At 40.0% G+C, this 19,756-nt stretch overlaps 1 protein-coding gene across 1 annotated transcript in view; it reads left to right on the top strand.

Annotated features, from left to right (window-relative positions):
• The window catches only part of LOC105452010, a 100,760-nt gene that overhangs the window by 44,581 nt on the left and 36,423 nt on the right, over window positions 1-19,756 (top strand). Inside the window, exons 40-65 of the mRNA XM_011692774.1 lie at window positions 170-955; window positions 1,520-3,823; window positions 4,758-4,901; window positions 5,002-5,079; window positions 5,494-5,676; window positions 5,957-6,283; window positions 6,423-6,803; window positions 7,199-7,522; window positions 7,838-8,143; window positions 8,434-8,742; window positions 8,823-9,137; window positions 9,226-9,534; window positions 9,797-10,123; window positions 10,213-11,181; window positions 11,487-11,816; window positions 12,136-12,435; window positions 12,680-13,006; window positions 13,127-13,435; window positions 13,554-13,865; window positions 14,083-14,400; window positions 14,593-15,222; window positions 15,354-15,668; window positions 15,973-16,284; window positions 16,580-16,882; window positions 17,223-17,540; window positions 18,963-19,274. Of these exons, the coding sequence (XP_011691076.1) occupies window positions 170-955; window positions 1,520-3,823; window positions 4,758-4,901; window positions 5,002-5,079; window positions 5,494-5,676; window positions 5,957-6,283; window positions 6,423-6,803; window positions 7,199-7,522; window positions 7,838-8,143; window positions 8,434-8,742; window positions 8,823-9,137; window positions 9,226-9,534; window positions 9,797-10,123; window positions 10,213-11,181; window positions 11,487-11,816; window positions 12,136-12,435; window positions 12,680-13,006; window positions 13,127-13,435; window positions 13,554-13,865; window positions 14,083-14,400; window positions 14,593-15,222; window positions 15,354-15,668; window positions 15,973-16,284; window positions 16,580-16,882; window positions 17,223-17,540; window positions 18,963-19,274 (11,148 nt within the window). The remainder of the gene's footprint in view (window positions 1-169; window positions 956-1,519; window positions 3,824-4,757; window positions 4,902-5,001; window positions 5,080-5,493; window positions 5,677-5,956; window positions 6,284-6,422; window positions 6,804-7,198; window positions 7,523-7,837; window positions 8,144-8,433; window positions 8,743-8,822; window positions 9,138-9,225; window positions 9,535-9,796; window positions 10,124-10,212; window positions 11,182-11,486; window positions 11,817-12,135; window positions 12,436-12,679; window positions 13,007-13,126; window positions 13,436-13,553; window positions 13,866-14,082; window positions 14,401-14,592; window positions 15,223-15,353; window positions 15,669-15,972; window positions 16,285-16,579; window positions 16,883-17,222; window positions 17,541-18,962; window positions 19,275-19,756) is intronic.

The raw sequence follows: 19,756 nt of genomic DNA, 5'->3' as shown, positions 1-19,756 counted from the left end.
CAGAGCCTACCCTACTTTCATCATAAATACAAAGCATGTGGTTTATGTTATTTGTGAGAAAGTTTCTTTTCACAGTTCTTATAAATGCTTTTTTCTTTTTTTTTCCTGTCCCACCACCCACGACCCACCGACTCTACACCGACTTGAACACCACTATCGTGACAAATAGAGCGCGAATGCACCAGCGACTTAGAGTGCCCCAATGAAAAAGCCTGCATAAATCTACAATGTCTGGACCCGTGCGCGCTACGCGGTGCCTGTGGGATCAATGCCCTGTGCAGAGTGGTTCTGCACAAGCCGCGTTGCTCATGCCCGCAGTGCTATATCGGTATGCCTCACACGGCCTGCCATCCAGATTCCAAATGCGACACGCTCAATCCCAAACCTACGCCGAGCATCGGTTGTTCCTCCGACTACGACTGTCCGGAGAGTCTCTCCTGCCACTCGCAGACAGGCGAGTGCCGCGATCCGTGTTTGAGTTCTCGGTATGCCTGCGAGGTCAACAAGAGGTGTCAGGTGCGGAATCACAAACCTATGTGCGTTTGCAAATACGGCTTTGTAGTCAACGAAATTGGGGAATTGACCTGCGCGCCTGACACGCTCACCTGCTCGAGGGACTTCGATTGTCCCTCGAACACCGCGTGCGTCAATGGGAAGTGTCAAAATCCCTGTAACGTACGAAACAAAAAACCGTGCCCGGCCGATAAAATCTGCGATGTCCTGGACCACCGTCCCGTGTGCATTTGCACCAAAAACTGCAATCCCTCCCTCTCCATTTGCCTGCGAGACAGTGGCTGCTCTCCAGACTTGGCGTGCCGCAACTATCGCTGCGTGGACCCATGCAGAAACTCCACCTGTCCGGCTGATGCCCCCTGTTACGTGGAGGAGCACAAGCCTATCTGCAAGTTCTGTCCCCCCGGCTTTGTGCCAGATACTAAATACGGATGCATGAAAGGTAAACACAATTTCTCAGAACACTATCTGAGTCTTGTCATTTCTCATAGCCGATATCACGTCTTTACATTGCCTGGCCTTACACGAGACATACAATTGCTACTTTTCAGGTTTCCGATCGTACAGACAGCAGAATATGCGCAAAATTTGATTACACTCTTGACCAACTTGATTTTAATTTAGCTTTTCTTTAATTTACAACATCGCTTTTTATAATTAAGTTACATCTGAATTGACAGGTTTCTTTGTTCTGTTGTCTGGACGCATATTTCAGGTTCCATGTTACAGATACAAGTTTCCCACACCCTAGATTCCCGCTCTACTCTGCCGATTTTTTCCTTACTATTGAAGGATTCTTCCGTTACATCTGTCTCTGTAAAGACTTTTAATAATATTTCTTACAATCAGCTTACTTATATGCGAGCATGCTCTTAACTCTTAATTTGTAGTAATTGAAATAAAAAACTGTAAACTTATCTGTAGCCTAGCCTAATCAGAGTCGCTCCCCGATTAGCAGTTTTGCCACTTTATTAGATATTATGTTTACGTTATATTGTATCCGCAGCAGTTCTTCATCCCATGCCCAAGCGAGTTTGCGAGTCCGATGATGATTGCAGTGACGCAGAAGCCTGCGTCGAAAGCTCCTGCGTTGATCCCTGTATCAATGGGTGTCAACTGGCAGTACAGTGTCGGGTTGAAGCGCGCAGGCCTATTTGTGATTGCGATCCCAATGACAAACGTTGTTCACCTGGTGGTACAACGACGTTGCATTCTATAGATTTAGATCACACTTTCGAGCCTGCTCTCACTACGTTACAAACAACAACGGGTGTTTCGCCATCCACTACGGAGATGTTAACCGTTGCATACACGGAGGAAAGCACGATTACTCTAACTGATGTCACTGGAAATTTATTGGAAAATATTACTATTACAGAAAGTACGACAAATGAATCAGATACGACAATTATATCGACGGAAATTACTACCGAGTCCTCGGAACATACAACGATCGTATCTTCGATATTAAATACAACCGAAATTAATACTTCAAATGATACTTTAATTTTGACAACAAACGTCGATGTTTTAGAGAATAAAACATCTAGTTCTTTTACCACTTCAACGTTTGAAACTACTGATTTTGAAGTTAAAACCACTTCAATGGAATATACAACACCAGCACGTACTATTACTTCCGAAATTGAACAAACTAGTACTGCAATTATATATAATACAGAAGAGACTGTTACAGAAAATGTGTCTTCTACTGTAACTGAGACAACAAAGAGCGAATTTGAATTTGGCTATGGAGAAAATGTTACAACAACCGAAATAACTGGAACGACTGTCTTTCAAAATGTCACTGCCATTTCTCCAATTACATTCAACTATACCGAGATTACTGATGTTACTGTATCTGATATGAGCACTGAAATAATGATTTCTAAGCCAACGGAAGCAAGTAGCGTTATTGAAGTTCCTGAGAATATAACTACAGTTCCTACCACAAACGTTCCTAATGTAAGTGGTGAAGAAACCTCCACAATAGCAACAACTACACAATCTTTTACTACGCAATATTCTACTACCACAGAATTAACAGTAAACCCGTTACAAGAAATTACTGAATCACATATAGAAAGTACCACTAGCGCAATGACTACTACATTTTTTACGCAAGTAAATCACATGATGTCATCCCCGAATATCTTAGAGCACACCGAAATATCTACAGTAAATATTGAACATGATACTGCCAAAGAAATTACACAAAAATGGAGCACTACCGAAACTAGTTCCTTTGTTACAACTGAGCCTTATGTAAAAGACACTACTCCATTTTCTACAATTACATTTGAGTCTCCTACGACAAATGTTGATGTTAGCATTTCTCATAAAGACACTGATATTTCTACAACAGAACAATCTACCACTGAATACGTCACATCTCACTTTACTACGGAGGAATATTCGACAGAACAATATACTACAACTGAAAAACCTACGGAACAGATCTCTACTACAGAATATTATAGCACGTCGGAACATATTACGGAGGAACATTTTACTACAGAACAACCTGAGACATCAGAACAATATACTACATTTGCACAATCTACCGAACAAATCTCTACAGAGCAATACAACACGTCTGAGTATTTTACAGAAAAATATTCCACATCGCAACAGCCCACAGAACAATACATTACTTCGAAACAGTATAACGCAACTGAAGAGTCTACGGAACAAATCTTTACTACAGAGTATTATAGCACATCTGAATATTATACGGAAGCGCATTCCACTACAGAACGATATGAGACATCAGAGCAAACAGAACAATACACTACATTTGTTCCATCTACGGAACAAATTTCCACTACGAGGCAATACAGCACACCTGAGTATTCTACAGAAGTATCTTTCACAACAGAATCATTTACTACGTCACAAGAACCAACAGAACAAATCTCTACTACAGAACAACACAGCACATTTGAATATCCGCCTGAACAATTTACCACATCTATGCAGCCAACACAACAATATAGTACAACCGAATACTCCACAGAAAAATATTCTACCACAGAGCAACTTACTACATCCGAAAAATCCACAGAGCATTATCTAACTACAGAATATTATACGACTTCTGAAATTATCCTGCAGAATAAAACAGATATGTTTTGTACCTTATCTACAGATTGTACAGAATGCGAAACTTGCATCGATGGTTTTTGTCGGAATCCATGCAAAACTGACAACTCGTGTCCAGAGAATGTTTTATGCGACGTTGTAAATCATCGGCCTGTGTGCTTAGACTCAAGTACCGAGCAGAGTACGTCTAACTGTAGCGTACTCCCAGGTAAAAATTTCTCTTGTCGGAAGTTTCGTAATTGTGTGGTGTCATTTTATGTTTTACTGTCCACCGATGTTCTCTACAAGCTTCCTCCAGTGTGCGAGGAATCATGTTATCGTATCCAGATGAAAATTGAGAATAATCAATTCTGGAGTTTGTAGACCACTGCTTTCCGAATCAGTTATTTCACGAAATGGCTCATCGGTGTGTATATTCATGAATGAAAATGCAATCGATACCATAAGGGCGGTTCATCGCTCGGAATCGAATCTCTATCTGTCTTATGTGATGACCGAAAATTGAAAATTGTCAAAAAGCAGTCAGACACTGCTTTCCCAAATGCAGACAAAGGACTGCTGCATTAGCGCTCTACGCATGATGTACATTAACGCTTATGCACGATTTCTCTCTTACAGCTTTTTCTTTGTATATCTAACATATGTATAATGAATTGCAATTTCAGTTGTCTGCACTAAGAGGAAATTATCTCTCATGCAAACTTACGATATAAATATCGTATTGTGATATGTCGTTTACAAAGAAACTTTTTTCACAAAAGTCAGATTAGAATTATTATGAATAAATTTAGAGTGTTCATGAAAGATGATTTCGTTTGAGGCAGACACATTAATGTCTTTTTTTAGTTGCTATACTTGACACATGTAACACAAATATCATTATATGTTTTAAAGGAAAGAGTACATCGTCCTTGTGTATTTATATTTATATATATTCATGTTTATATATGCACTGACAACACCCATGTGATAGATCTAAGTAAATGTGTATTGTTTCATAACTGCCGTTTTTTTGGTAGAACATATAAAGATGGCAGTTAAAATTAAGGTCAAATAGATTTTCTGTTGGGACATGTACATTAACATTTCATGGCGTTTTCGTAACATTAATTCTTTCATCTAATGTACATTTGTTTCGTTAGACGTGAAATGTACAACGCACAACGACTGTCCCATCCAATTGGCTTGTGTAAATCATCAATGCGTGAATCCTTGCACTTTGGGTAATCCATGCGATTTCGTCGAAGATTGCCATGTACAGTATCATAGACCGGTCTGCGTTAAAGGTACATTTGCAATTAAATTGAATAGCATCTTGCACATAGCATTTTCCGCATTAAAAAAAATATATATTTTACATATATTATTTTATAAAAATTCTTTCAGTGGAAACTAACGAAGCGGAATGTCCTTATTGCCCGCCTGGTCTGCTATGCGACCCGTCGACGAACACTTGCATCAAAGGTTCGTACTATCGCCAGTATTGTGCTTGGTTTCATCTGATTTTATTTTCAGTTTCTTTTTATAGCCGAGAGATTTGTAAATATGTATGTACTGTACATATTTCACGTACATATTTCGCAAATTATATACATAAGACCCTCTTTATACAAAGCACAAAATATTCAGTCTCATTATAACTGTCGTGCATGATCACGAAGAATGATTTCATTGCGATATGCGTCATATTCTTTCTAAATACATCTCTCCATCTCAGAGAATGTGTTTCTCTCGGTCGATGATTCGCATACTTTTTTTGCACATAAAAATCAAGAAAATCACACATTTATTACGCAAAGAGAATTTCTTTTATTTCAATTCTTATACTTGTGCACTACACTTCCTGGGGCTATATGGGCTTTCTCACTCTTTCTTTAGCGGGTTGCACTAGCAACAGGGATTGCCCTCTGACAGAAGCGTGCATCGGGCACACTTGCCAAGAACCGTGCCTAGTACGGAATCCCTGTGCGGAACACGCTGTTTGTATTAATACAAATCACGGAGCGGACTGCAGTTGTGAAGAAGGCTATCACGGAAATGGATTCTCTTATTGCGATTTGCGTAAGTTTTAATGAAATATTAATAATTTATATTGTAAATTAATAAAGTGCATAGATGAATTACTTGATATAAATCGATATTATTTTCTTAAATATTTAGAACAGTTGAAAATCTATTGCAAATTATTAGTGCACATAATAGTCATAAATGAAGAAATGTAAAATTTACATCTAATTGTAACATTTTCTCAGTTCCAAATTGGTTAAAAATAAATACATAATTAATATATAATAAATACATAAATATTAAAAACATAAATTTGTGTATTCTATTATTTCAGTGGAAGAAACGAAGAATATTTGCCAATATAACGAAGATTGTCCTCCGAACAAATATTGCGATCGACTTAACAGACAGTGCATCAATCCCTGCGTCGAGTTTGATTGCGGAGATAATGCGAAGTGCGTCTCCAGTAATTATCAAGCGCAGTGTATATGCCTTCCAGGGTATCAAGGCAATCCTCATGTTGGCTGTCAAGAGATAGTGACAACTGTCGATCCTTGCGTTCCAAATCCGTGCGGTTTGAACGCTTTATGCGAGAATGACAATGGAAATCCCGTCTGTTTCTGTCCGAAAGGTCTAACCGGAAGTCCGTTCGATAAATGCAGTACGTATACATTTTTTATCAAGTATAATATAATACTGTAATATTAACTATGCTTCAAATTATAAATGTAAATAATCTAACAATATAACAAAATGTAAAGAAAATTAATCTTTTAATCAATCTTTTTTAATGTGTCTAGTTCCCGAAGGTGATCAATGCGAAGGTAATCCTTGCGGCGCCAATTCAGGATGTCGGGTGGTGAATGGACAGGTGAAGTGCTTCTGTCTACCAGGATATGAAGGTGATCCACCACATTTCCCCTGTACACTTCCTAGTACCTCCTGCGATCCTTCTCCATGCGGACCCAATACACGCTGCTCCGTGTTGGACAATGGCTTCGCGAAGTGTACCTGTCTATCTGGATACATTGAAAGTCCTAATACTATTAGAGGATGTGTGCCGAAAGCCGACCAGTGCGAATTTAATCCGTGTGGCTATGGGGCGAGATGCAATAGCACGAGAGTACCGCCTTGTTACTGCCCAGATCTCACGATCGGAAATCCATATAAGAGTTGCGGAGGTAATTATTATATTAATAATAATTATATCAATAATTAAGTAATATAAAATGAAGAGTTAATTATAATAATTATTTATTATAATAATATAAAAGTTTATTGGTACATTAAATATGATTAAAAATTATATCTTGAAAATTGTGGATAATAATTTTTTAACTAACTGAGTTTATCTTTTGATTCTTTGAACTTTTGAAAACTTGGAGCTTACTAATTTAATTTTTAAAAACTTTTATATTAAAAAAAATTATTTTAATTGCTTTATCTCTTTTATTATCTTGTATATAAATTTATAATATTAAGTTAGGAAGTATTTTCTTCTGCAATAAACGTCTTGAATAATACATATAATTATAATAAAACATTTAAACAATCAACGTTCTATTAATTATTGCAGCACGACCAACGGAACCATACGATCCTTGTCTATTATCACCATGTGGCAAAAACGCTATTTGCACAGCGATCGATGGCATAGCCAAATGCACATGCATACCGCCATTTGTTGGCAATCCATATATAGACGGTTGCGAAGCTGAGTGCATCATTAATCGGGATTGCGAAAGTCATCTAGCTTGTTTCAATCAGCATTGCAGAGATCCATGCCCAGGCGTGTGCGGTGGTAATGCGCATTGCGAAGTCGTCGATCATCTTCCGATGTGTTCTTGTTTGCCAGGATATACCGGAGATCCGTTCAGAGCCTGCAAAGTAGAGAGACCTTGTATGTGAACATATATTTCTCTCAATTTATATTTAAATCTTGTGTGTGCTTTGTTTTCTTTGTTATACGCAATATTGTGTTAACTTAAACAACCAAACATTTCTTCTTAAATTTAAAATATTTAACAATAATTTGTCAGTTTGTATGTTTCAAAACTTTTATATATGTTTCCTTCACCAAATTTTATTTTAATATTAATAAATATCTTAATCTAAAATATAAATGTTATAAATAAAAGATAAATTATAGATTTATATTAAATGTAAGAACAAAATATCAATATAACAAGAAATGATTCGATTGCATTTTTTGTAGTAGTGCCAGACCAGAATCCGTGTATGCCATCGCCATGCGGTCCACACAGTATCTGTCGCGTAATGAACGATCGTGCAGTTTGCTCGTGCAGTCCGGGTTATCAAGGCACTCCGCCGTATTGTCGTCCGGAGTGTCTCGTCAGCACGGAATGCCCTGCTCATCTGGCTTGCATTAATCAAAAGTGTAATGATCCTTGCCCAGAACTGTGTGGTTTGAACGCTGATTGCCAGGTCATCAATCACAACCCGATTTGCAGTTGTCCTCGCCATTATGTTGGCGATCCATTCACACATTGTGTCAAGGAAGGTAATATACATATGTTAGCGTATTTCAGTTTAATAGTAGATCTCTATCTAAATAAAGAGTGTGGTTTCTCTCTCAGCTTCTTATTGTATAGGAAGTTAATTATATAGGAAGTAAGATACGATCAGTAGTTAAATTAAAACAAAACTTTCTGAGAATGAGAAAAATTATATTATAATGAAAAACGTATAGTAGCATTTTTTGTGAATTAAATAAGTAATGTATTCATTGCTGAGCTATGTGAAAAAGCTTTTCGAAATATTATTTAATTTGTCTTGTATTTTTTTTTTCAGAACCTTTACCGCCAACAACAAATCCTTGTTTGCCATCGCCTTGCGGGCCTAATGCTGATTGTCGCGTCCAAGAGGATCATCCGATATGCACGTGCATCAGTGGTATGTTCGGAGCACCGCCGAATTGTAGGCCAGAATGTGTGATCGATCAGGACTGCATTAGCTCTTTGGCTTGCATTCAAAAGAAATGTTTGGATCCATGCGTTGGATCGTGCGGATTTAACACGAACTGTACGGTGCTGAATCATCGACCTATCTGTCATTGTTACGAAGGCTACGAAGGAGATCCTTTCTCAGGCTGCGCCAAAGGTAAGATTTTTAAAAATCTTAGCCATCTTAAATTGATATATTGTCGTTGCACATTCTGAATAAACACATTTGTTTTGTAGCTGTTTTCCCAGTGCAATTGCCATGCGATCCTTCGCCATGCGGTACGAATGCCGTGTGTAAAGAGCGTAATGGCGCGGGATCGTGCACTTGTTTGCCCGATTATACTGGCGATCCCTACGAGGGCTGCAGACCGGAATGCGTTCAGAATTCGGATTGCGCTCACACGAAAGCTTGCATTAACAACAAGTGCAAGGATCCGTGCGTGGGGGCGTGTGGAATTAACGCGGAATGCCAAGTTTATAATCATCAACCATCCTGCAGTTGCTTCTCTGGTTATACCGGAGATCCACTTACGTCTTGCCACATACCATTAAGTACGTCAATGATATTTTTTGAACGTTTCTGACATAGCCGTAAATAAGAAGGATCTTAAACGATATATAATTTATGTATTTCTTATAGAGCCTTCAATACCGGGCGACACATGCCAACCATCTCCTTGTGGCCCGTATAGCAATTGCCGCGTTATCGATAATCACGCGGTATGTTCCTGTCAACCTAATTACATCGGCAGTCCACCATCATGCCGGCCAGAATGCGTAGTCAGTACGGACTGTAGTCCGAACACGGCGTGTATCAATCAAAGGTGCAAGGATCCATGTATAGGCACGTGCGGTGTAAATGCGGACTGCCGGGTAATCAATCATAATCCAGTCTGCATCTGCGCGATTGGCTATAGCGGGGATCCATTCTTCGGTTGCGTTAAGGAAGGTAAGTTTCAAAATTTTTTTAGTAATTGTATTGAAACTTTTATTTTTATAAATTTATAGTCCAATAATTCGAGTAATTCAACTAATGAGAAAATCTAAAAAATGTACATAAATTATCCAGATATTGGAAATTTGAATAATTTATGTACATTTTTAATATTTTCTCATTATTTGGATTACTCGAATTATTGTACTTGGAATAGAAATTAATAAGGATTTAATACACGCAACTGTCCTAATGTATTGATGCGTAATTATAACAGAAGTAAAACTGATTCCGGAACCGAGCGGTAATCCTTGCATTCCCTCGCCATGCGGACCGAATTCCCAATGTCGGGTAATCGACGGCTTCCCGGCATGCTCATGTTTACCGAATTACGTGGGCCGCGCACCAAATTGCCGTCCCGAGTGTGTCATAAACGAAGGATGCCCTGGAAATTTGGCATGCCAGAACGAACAGTGTGTGGACCCGTGTCCAGGATCTTGCGGCGTCAACACATATTGCAATGTCGTAAAGCACAATCCCGTCTGCATCTGCAACGGCGGTTTCACGGGCAATCCGTTCACGGAGTGTATACTCATTGTAGAAGGTACGTGTTTGTTTGTAAAGACCTCGCAACGTGTTCAACTGATGCACAGTTATTTTTGTTTATTGATAAATAATTATAATTGTTTCCAGCTCCCAGTACGACGGAGCAACCACGCAGCCCATGCAATCCGTCTCCGTGCGGCGCCAACGCAGTGTGCAACGAACGAAACGGCGTTGGATCCTGCACGTGCCTGCCGCAATACTTTGGCGATCCGTACATCGCCTGCAGACCCGAATGCGTGACCAACGCCGATTGCGACCGCAGCAAAGCCTGTCTGAACAACAAATGCGTCAATCCGTGCCCCGGCACGTGCGGCCAGGACGCCACTTGCCGCGTGGTCAATCATGCTCCGATGTGCTCCTGCTTGCCGGGTTATACCGGAGATCCGGTGAACGGCTGTAGCCTCATCGTTGTAACACCGTTGCCCGTGCCGATCGATCCCTGCGATCCGTCACCGTGTGGACCCAACAGCAATTGTAGAACGCACGACGGACATGCGGTGTGCCTCTGTCAGCCAGGATTCTCCGGAGTCCCGCCGACCTGCCGACCGGGTTGCATTGTCAGCTCTGAATGTCCGCAGAACAGGGCGTGCATCAATAACAAGTGCGCGGACCCGTGTCCAGGTTCTTGCGGACAGAACACGAATTGCCTTACGGTGAATCACAATCCGATTTGCAGCTGCGCCACCGGCTACTCCGGCGATCCATTTGTTCATTGCACCAGAATCAGCACCCCGCCGCCGGTGCCGAAAGGGGAAGAAGATCCCTGCTTGCCGAATCCGTGCGGCCCGAACTCGCAGTGCAGAGTGATCGGCTCGCATCCAGCATGTTCCTGCTTGCAAAACTACATCGGCCGGCCACCGAACTGCAGACCGGAATGTACCGACAATTCGGAATGCTTTAACACCGCAGCGTGCATCAATCAGAGATGTAAGAATCCCTGTCCTGGTGCTTGCGGCGAAATTGCCAGGTGCACAGTGCAGAATCACGTTCCGATTTGCACTTGTCCGGAAGGATATGAAGGCGATCCCACTGTGCGCTGCGTCCCAGCGTCTCCGGGTGAGTAGAAATTCTGATTCATAGAATTATATAGATTGTCGAACAAGATGTTAGAGCATTAGAATATTGTTGTACATGCAACAAATTCAAAATGGTAAAGTCGGCATCGGAAAGTTCGGCTCTCACGACGGTAAGAGTCGCACACTCCTATTAGCACGACGCTTCTCAAAGGAGCTGTAAACGCTTCTCACGTGCTGTAAACATGGGTGACTGAACTCTCAAACGCCGACTTGCCGTTGAATTTGTTGCATCCGCAACAAGCATTATGTATAAATATTATAAATTTTTATTTTATATGTTTGTAGCGACAGAGAGGACTCCGAATCCGTGCTCGCCGAATCCTTGCGGTCCCAACGCGCAATGTCGCGAAAGGAACGGAGCAGGTGCTTGCGGATGTCCACCAGACCTAATAGGTGATCCTTACGATATCATCAGGGGATGTCACAGGGAGTGCGAAACGAACAATGACTGCGCACCACAGTTGGCATGTGTTAGCTTCAAATGCCAAGATCCGTGTCCAAACACGTGTGGAACGTTATCTATCTGTAATGTACAAGCGCACGTTCCTGTCTGTGTATGTCCACCAGGATATACCGGAGATCCGTATTTCGCTTGCGAAATCAAGGAGATGATAAGTAAGTATTTATTATTTAATACTTAATTTATATAATAATATTATCTTATGTAATAATTACGAATGATAAATAGCATTATAAATAGATAATGGAATTATAAATTGAGGATGGAATTGTAAATTAGTAAATGAAAAATAATTATTAATTACATTTAAAAAAATTATAAATAATGCTAATAATTACTACGTTTAGTAATACGACACTATTATTAATCGTAATCATTATTGAAAGATCGTACTTTTTAGATAAATATTTTTTTAAAACATAATTTTTGTATAAAATTAAAAATTTATGAGAAATGCAATGTTATTTTCTTTAGAAACAGTAGAACCATGCTCTCCATCACCTTGTGGACCTAATAGTAAATGCCGAGTTGTCAACGGTCAGGCTGTATGCACCTGTTTACCAGAGTACAGAGGCATTCCACCATCGTGCAGGCCAGAATGTATTGTTAATGCCGAGTGTCCACCTCATCTAGCATGTATAAATAAGAAATGCGCAGATCCTTGCCCGAATACCTGTGGATTGAGGGCGCAATGTATAACTAAAAACCACAATCCAATTTGCACTTGTCCTGCCGGTTTCACAGGAGATCCTTTCACTTTCTGCTCGCCACATAGTAAGTATTATACATATTTTATATTTTTGTTATTAGCGTCAATAAATACATTTTTAAAAATTCAGCTTAGATAAAATTGTATTACTTTTTACATTTACGTTGTATAAGTTTTTAATATCGCATTTTTACGTAGTGTACAATATTTTATATATTTATTAATTTGCGAAAAAGAAATGTTACTGATGTACATTAATTATACGTAAATTTCTTTTGGACATAAAGATATACAATAACAATTTTTCAGTTCCTACAGTTATCCCGACTGAGCGACCGCCGTCTTGCACTCCATCACCTTGCGGTCCAAATTCCTTGTGTCAAATAATATCTGGCAATCCTGCTTGCTCCTGCATGCCAAATTACATTGGCGTACCGCCGCAGTGCCGACCAGAATGCATCTTAAGCTCCGAATGCAAGAGCAACCTCGCATGTGTCAATCAGAAATGTGCGGATCCGTGCCCAGGCTCGTGCGGAATAAACGCTCAATGTCACGTATTAAATCATCTGCCAGTTTGCACGTGCATGGAAGGTTTCACCGGAGATCCATTTACACAATGCAGCATTATTCCACCAGGTAAAAATATACAGTAACGTATTATAAGTATCAGCTGCTTTGCGAAAAATTAATTGCAACAAAAATCATGACAGTTTGATTTAATAATTTATCTTTAACACGAACGTTTTATCTATGCAGTTACAGAACAACCATCCATTGACCCTTGCGCTCTATCCCCGTGTGGTCCGAACGCCGTATGCGACAATGGCGAATGTAGATGTTTGCCCGAGTATATCGGTAATCCGTACGAGGCCTGTCGTCCCGAATGCATACTTAATTCGGAATGTGCCCGCGACAAAACTTGCCTAAAGAACAAATGCAAGGATCCTTGTCCTGGAATATGCGGTCAAAACGCGCGATGCGACGTAGTGAATCATATTCCTGTCTGCTCCTGTCCATCCGGATATATTGGCGATCCGTTCGTTAATTGCCGTGTTCAACCTAGAGGTATGCAAGAAAAGTTATCTTTTTCTTTCAATCGACGTAATTATTATAATTATATCTTTTATATTCCACAAATTTTTAAAGTCAGCTTGTATTAATTGCGAAATTAATTTGTCTGCAGTGCCGGAATCTCGAGAGGATCCGTGCACGCCCTCGCCCTGCGGACCGAACAGTCAATGTCGCAATATCGAAGATCACGCTGTATGCTCTTGTCTTCGAGGCTACCTTGGTTCCCCACCATCCTGCCGACCAGAGTGCCTCGTTAGCTCCGAATGTCCGCCAACGCGAGCCTGCGTAAACAAGAAGTGCACAGATCCATGCCTGGGCTCCTGCGGCCTGAATGCGAGATGTGAAGTGATCAACCACTCGCCGATATGCAGTTGTCTACCCGGACAGACTGGAGATCCGTTCAGGAGTTGTTACGATATTCCACGTAAGAAAAATTATTACATCACTAATAAAATGAATGTTTAATAATTTTTTATCAATAGATTGTATGGTATAATGTATAATTTCAATAATGATTAAGAATTGTGCGACAACGATCGATTTCACTAATTTTTTAAATTATAATAAATGCAAAAGATGTTTGCAATGGTTTTGAATAAAATAAATTGGCCTATTAAATACAAAATGTTTCAACATTTCAGTACCACCGGAGCCTAAGGATCAGGGTGATCCTTGCAATCCTTCGCCATGCGGACCAAATGCGCTTTGTCAGAACGCAAATGGACAACCATCATGTTCATGTCTGCCCACGTACATCGGCACTCCACCCTCATGTCGGCCGGAGTGTTTGATCAATCCTGATTGTCCCCCGCAAAAATCCTGCATAAACATGAAATGCAAGGATCCCTGCCCGGGATCCTGCGGGGATAATGCTGAGTGCAAAGTGGTCAATCACGCAGTGACTTGTTCGTGTAAGATTGGCTACGCTGGTAATCCGTTCGTGCAATGCGTGCTAGAAGGTACGTCGTTTATTTGTAACTTATTTTGACTCATATTTATTTTATCAGCAAGATGCCAACATTTTTCTTGAATTAAATATTTTTTTCTAGAATTATTTTATAACGGAAATATTTTTACATTTCTGCTGCTCGCTTCATAAAGATATTACATTTTTTGAGCTAATTAAATATTGGACAATTTTTTTTTTGCAGAGGAACCGATGAATCCGTGCGAACCTTCGCCATGTGGCTCCAACGCGATCTGTCAGCAACGGGATAACGCTGGCGCTTGTATATGTATCGATGACTACCAAGGAAATCCTTACGAAGGCTGTCAACCGGAATGCGTCCTCAGCGCGGATTGCCCTACGAACAAGGCTTGCGTTCGCAACAAATGCAAGGATCCTTGTCCAGGGGTGTGCGGCGTTCGAGCGCAGTGTTCAGTGATCAATCACATTCCTACGTGCACCTGCGAGCCGGGATACATCGGAGATCCATTTACGATTTGCACCCTTCAACCGGAAGCGGGTACTGAACCCACCGTCAGGGATCCATGCTCGCCCTCACCCTGCGGACCGAACAGCTTATGCCGCGCTGTAAACAATCAAGCCGTGTGCACGTGTCAAGAGTCTTTCGTAGGCGTCCCGCCGAATTGCAAGCCGGAATGTGTCGTCAATTCGGAGTGTCCGCAAAATAGAGCATGCTACAAGTATAAATGTGTCGATCCGTGCCCCGGTACGTGTGGAATCGAAGCCAATTGCCGTGTTATCAATCATAATCCACTCTGCAGTTGTCCACAAGGAAAGACGGGCGACCCCTTCTCTAGATGTTTCCCTGAACCCGGTAATTATCCTGATATTTAATTAACTTGAACATGTTTTGCTTATTTATTTACGTACGTAAGAATAATAGTATTAAAAAATTAGATATATGTCATTATATCATTACAATCATATGTATGTTTAATCTTTTAGTTGTACCACTACCGCCTGTGGACCCTTGTTTCCCTAGCCCATGTGGGCTCTACGCAGAGTGCAAAGTAGTCAACGATCAGGCCGCGTGCACTTGTTTGAAAAATTACATAGGAATACCACCCAACTGCCGCGCAGAGTGCGTAGTTAACACAGATTGCCCATCGGATCAAGCTTGCATCTCGGAAAAATGTCGCGATCCCTGCATTGGCTCCTGCGGTCAGAATGCTGATTGTCGAGTACAGAACCACATACCAGTGTGCTTGTGTCAACCTGGATATTCCGGCGATCCTTTCTCCTTGTGCACAGTAATTCAAGGTGCGTATTCTCACGTACATTTCTAAAAATGGCTTTGTATACTTTATTGAAAAAACAGATAAATTTTTTCCTTAATCGAGCTTTTTATAAAAATTTTTACCAAAATCTAAATATAGATAATTTATTCAGTAGAAATAAATACAACTTTAAATATTATTAATTCATATTTGATAATTAATCATAATTACATTACATTGTATAAATCTGTTTTACAAGAGCAGTAAAATAAAAAGTTTTCTTTTCTTAGATTTTTTTTATGTAATTTTCTTTATTAATATGTAAGCGTGATAAATTAATGTTGCAGAACAACCAAAGGTTCCCGAAGATTTGTGCAATCCGTCACCATGCGGACCCAACGCGGAATGCAACGAAGGTGTGTGCAGATGCTTGCCTAACTACTTCGGGGATCCGTACTCATATTGTCGGCCGGAATGCACAATGAATTCAGATTGTCCTCGCATCAAAGCTTGCATCAATCAAAACTGCGTGGATCCTTGCCCAGGCACGTGCGGTCGTGATGCACGTTGCGACGTTGTCAATCACGTCCCAATGTGCAGCTGTCCGCCTGGTTACACCGGAAATCCGTTCCTTCTGTGTCGACCACACGTACCGGAAAGTAAGTTTATATATATAGAGGAAAGGAGGAAGGGAGAGGGAGAGAGAATATGTATATATAAATGTTTAAAATACAAATACAACAAATAAAATAAAATTAAAATGATTCAATATATTTTAATATATTAATTATTAGAATGTAGGTATATAATGATTTTTACATAGTTTTATGTTTATCTTTTATTCATTTTTTAGTATATTCTATATAAAACGGAAACTATTTATATTTTTTACTATGTTTTACGATATATTTACATTATTACTTCTGATAACTATTATTCGCAACTTATTTACAGAAACAATTAAGCCTTGCACACCTTCACCTTGTGGACCAAACAGCATCTGCAAAGTCGTGAGCGATCATGCTGTATGTTCGTGTCAGCCTGGTTTAATTGGTAGTCCACCCGCTTGCAGACCAGAATGCGTCGTCAGCGCGGACTGTCCATTGACACAAGCGTGTTTGAATAATAAATGCCAAAATCCATGTCCAGGCACGTGCGGACAGAATACGAACTGTCAAGTGGTCAATCATAATCCTATATGCAGCTGCTCTGAGTCTTTCACAGGCGATCCTTTCACCATATGTTATCCGCAACCAAGTAAGTCATTTAGATATTAGAGCATTAACAAATTTAATATTTTATATCTGTATTTGGATCGATTGCAATCGGTTGGTGATTATAAGAAATAATAACGTAAGAGCCTTTAAATTGCTCGAGATGTTAAAATGGCTAAAGTTATTAATGTGGTGTCTACACATTATTATATTTCCATTAATATAAATTTGCATAAATTTTTAATTAATATTAATGTGACACAAATTATTAAAGAAAAATCTGTACTTGTTCTCATTAATTTTTTAATCTTGTACCTGTATATTTTATTTTGGATGTTTTAGTATTATATGCTAAATTGTTTTATTTAAACATTCTTTTATAGAAACACCACCTACGCCGATAAACCCGTGTTTGCCATCGCCTTGCGGACCGAACGCAGAGTGTCAAGTGAGAGGTGACAGTCCTGCGTGCTCCTGTATTGAAAATTACGTCGGTTTACCACCGAATTGTCGACCGGAGTGCACGATTAATCCGGAGTGTCCGCCGCAGTTAGCGTGCATGCAACAAAAATGTCGCGATCCGTGTGTCGGTCTGTGCGGTTTGAACGCTCAGTGCTCGGTAGTGAATCATCATGCGGTTTGTGCGTGCATCGCCGGATACACCGGAAATCCATTCAGCGCTTGCGAACGAGTACCCGAGGGTGAGTACACAACTGTTATATTTTTATTTCTTCTTGTTACGATTCCTCCCGCCAATGTCGCCATTCGCATGCAGGCGCGGGGCGCGGCAGGTAAGTGCTTCTGTTCCCATATAATGACTAATGGTAATAAGTCAAGACGGTAGCTCATGATTGTTTTTTTTTTTTATTAAACAATACCGCTGCTCAAAGTTAGCGGTTAAAAATCTTGCAATTTGCTAAAATCTTTCCCAAGAGATCGTTCTAGATATTAGAGTATGACCGACTGTTTTGAAGATGAGCTAAATTTGAAAAATTGTTCGACAAATATCACCGTCCTGTCCCGTTATTATTAGACATGTGCCTATATAATTTTAGAAGACGTATTATCGAAACTTGTCATATTTTAATCATTTTGCATAAAATGCGAAAATATGCGTGTGACAGTAGCACACAGTCGCAAAGAGATCTAACAGAAGGTTACATAACAAGCCACGTGTATTAGGTGGTGGGGCCTACAGATATTTAGGCTCGTAATTGCACTTATCCCCAATTAAAAGTCAATAACATCAGGATTATATGTGTGTGTCCCCGAGTCCCTACAATTAACTGAAAAACAATGCGGCACGCAATCATCCCCATGCCTGAGCGTACTGACCCAGAAATCTAATAATGCAGGAAAACAATGACAGGTAGTCACAAAACTGGTGGCGGGGCCTATATACCCAATAGGCTCTTGGCTGCACTTACCCCATAATTGACACTGAGCAACTAAGCGATAGAACTCCAATCCCTGCGATTAATTGTTGAAGTGTTTACTGCACGCACCGCCCTATCAAAGCGAATCCGTTAAAGACTCACTTACATGTAAGAGCACTCTGACCTTTGACATATGCTGTGGACCTCCCAATAATCATGCTGCACATATCGTTCTAAACCATAATAAATCGAATAAACCAATAACGCAAAAATGTCACTGCAAAGAAAGAGCGCAAACCCTAGAGAAATAATTTTAACAAATTCTGAAACCCCTCCCCCCCATTACAATGTAGATCCCAAAATAAGATAACCGTCCCCCCCCCCCAAATATATTGTCAACCATGTCCCGCACCTTGTAATTAACTTGATTAATTAATTCGATGGAAGATCGAACACGCTTGATGAAACGATTGTTGGTAGAAGATCACAGAAATTAAAACCGATAGACTCTCCGAGAAATTCATCAACCGATAACCCAGCATTAAACTACGCAAAGCTATTACGTCGCACTACCATAAAAGGCTTATTGCTTGTTAGGAATTTGATTTAATCAATGCGAAAATGTGAGCGCGAGGGAGAACCGACGAAAGTCAAAGAATCCCTCAGCCTAGCACCAGCTTTGGAAGGAAAATACTGCATGTTCGATTAAGTCTAAACGAAATTTCTTTATATTAAATATGCCCCTAGACATTAGAAAACCATGCGAGCCTTCCCCTTGTGGTCTCAATGCCGTCTGCCGCGAGAACAATGGCGTTGGTTCGTGCACCTGTCCGCCGGACTACATAGGTGACCCCTACCAAGAATGCAGACCCGAGTGCACGCAAAATTCTGACTGTTTGACAAGAATGGCGTGCGTGGGCCTGAAATGCAGAGACCCTTGCCCAGGAACATGCGGCGTGAATGCTCAATGCCAATCCGTTAATCATCTACCGATTTGTACTTGCATTTCCGGTTATACTGGCAATCCCTTCACGCTCTGTTCCCCGATAGTTGAAACCCGTAAGATTTATTTTCATATTAGATATTTTATTTATTGTATTTTAAAATTCAGATTCCTAACATTGATAGAAGCTATATATAAAACACAACATGTTCATATATATATATATATATATATATATATATATATATATAATATATGTGTGTGTTTATATGTTATATATCTTGCACATAATTCAGAGAAACTAACGTTCTCCTCTAGGAATTCTTACAAAACCTTGGAAAAGCATGTTCACGGCAAAACGGCAATTGTGCAATGGTAAAACCCCGATCAAAAGGATAAGAATCTGGCAAGAAACAAGATAATAAAGTTTGAAGAAAAACATTTGTTTCTCGTGTTCAATATTTTACAGCTTTTATGCGATAGCGGCGAAATAAGCTCGAATCCGTTTATTAGAGCCTCTCAATTATTGTCGACAATATAATTTTTAAATGATAAAAGATAATTTACCATAACTGTTTAATTGAAAAGAAGAACGTCA

Source organism: Wasmannia auropunctata, unplaced genomic scaffold, assembly GCF_000956235.1.
Source record: "Wasmannia auropunctata unplaced genomic scaffold, wasmannia.A_1.0 LD336039.1, whole genome shotgun sequence".
Lineage (NCBI taxonomy): Eukaryota > Metazoa > Arthropoda > Insecta > Hymenoptera > Formicidae > Wasmannia > Wasmannia auropunctata.
Note: the sequence above shows the minus strand (reverse complement) of the source record. Positions and strands in the feature narration are given on the sequence as shown.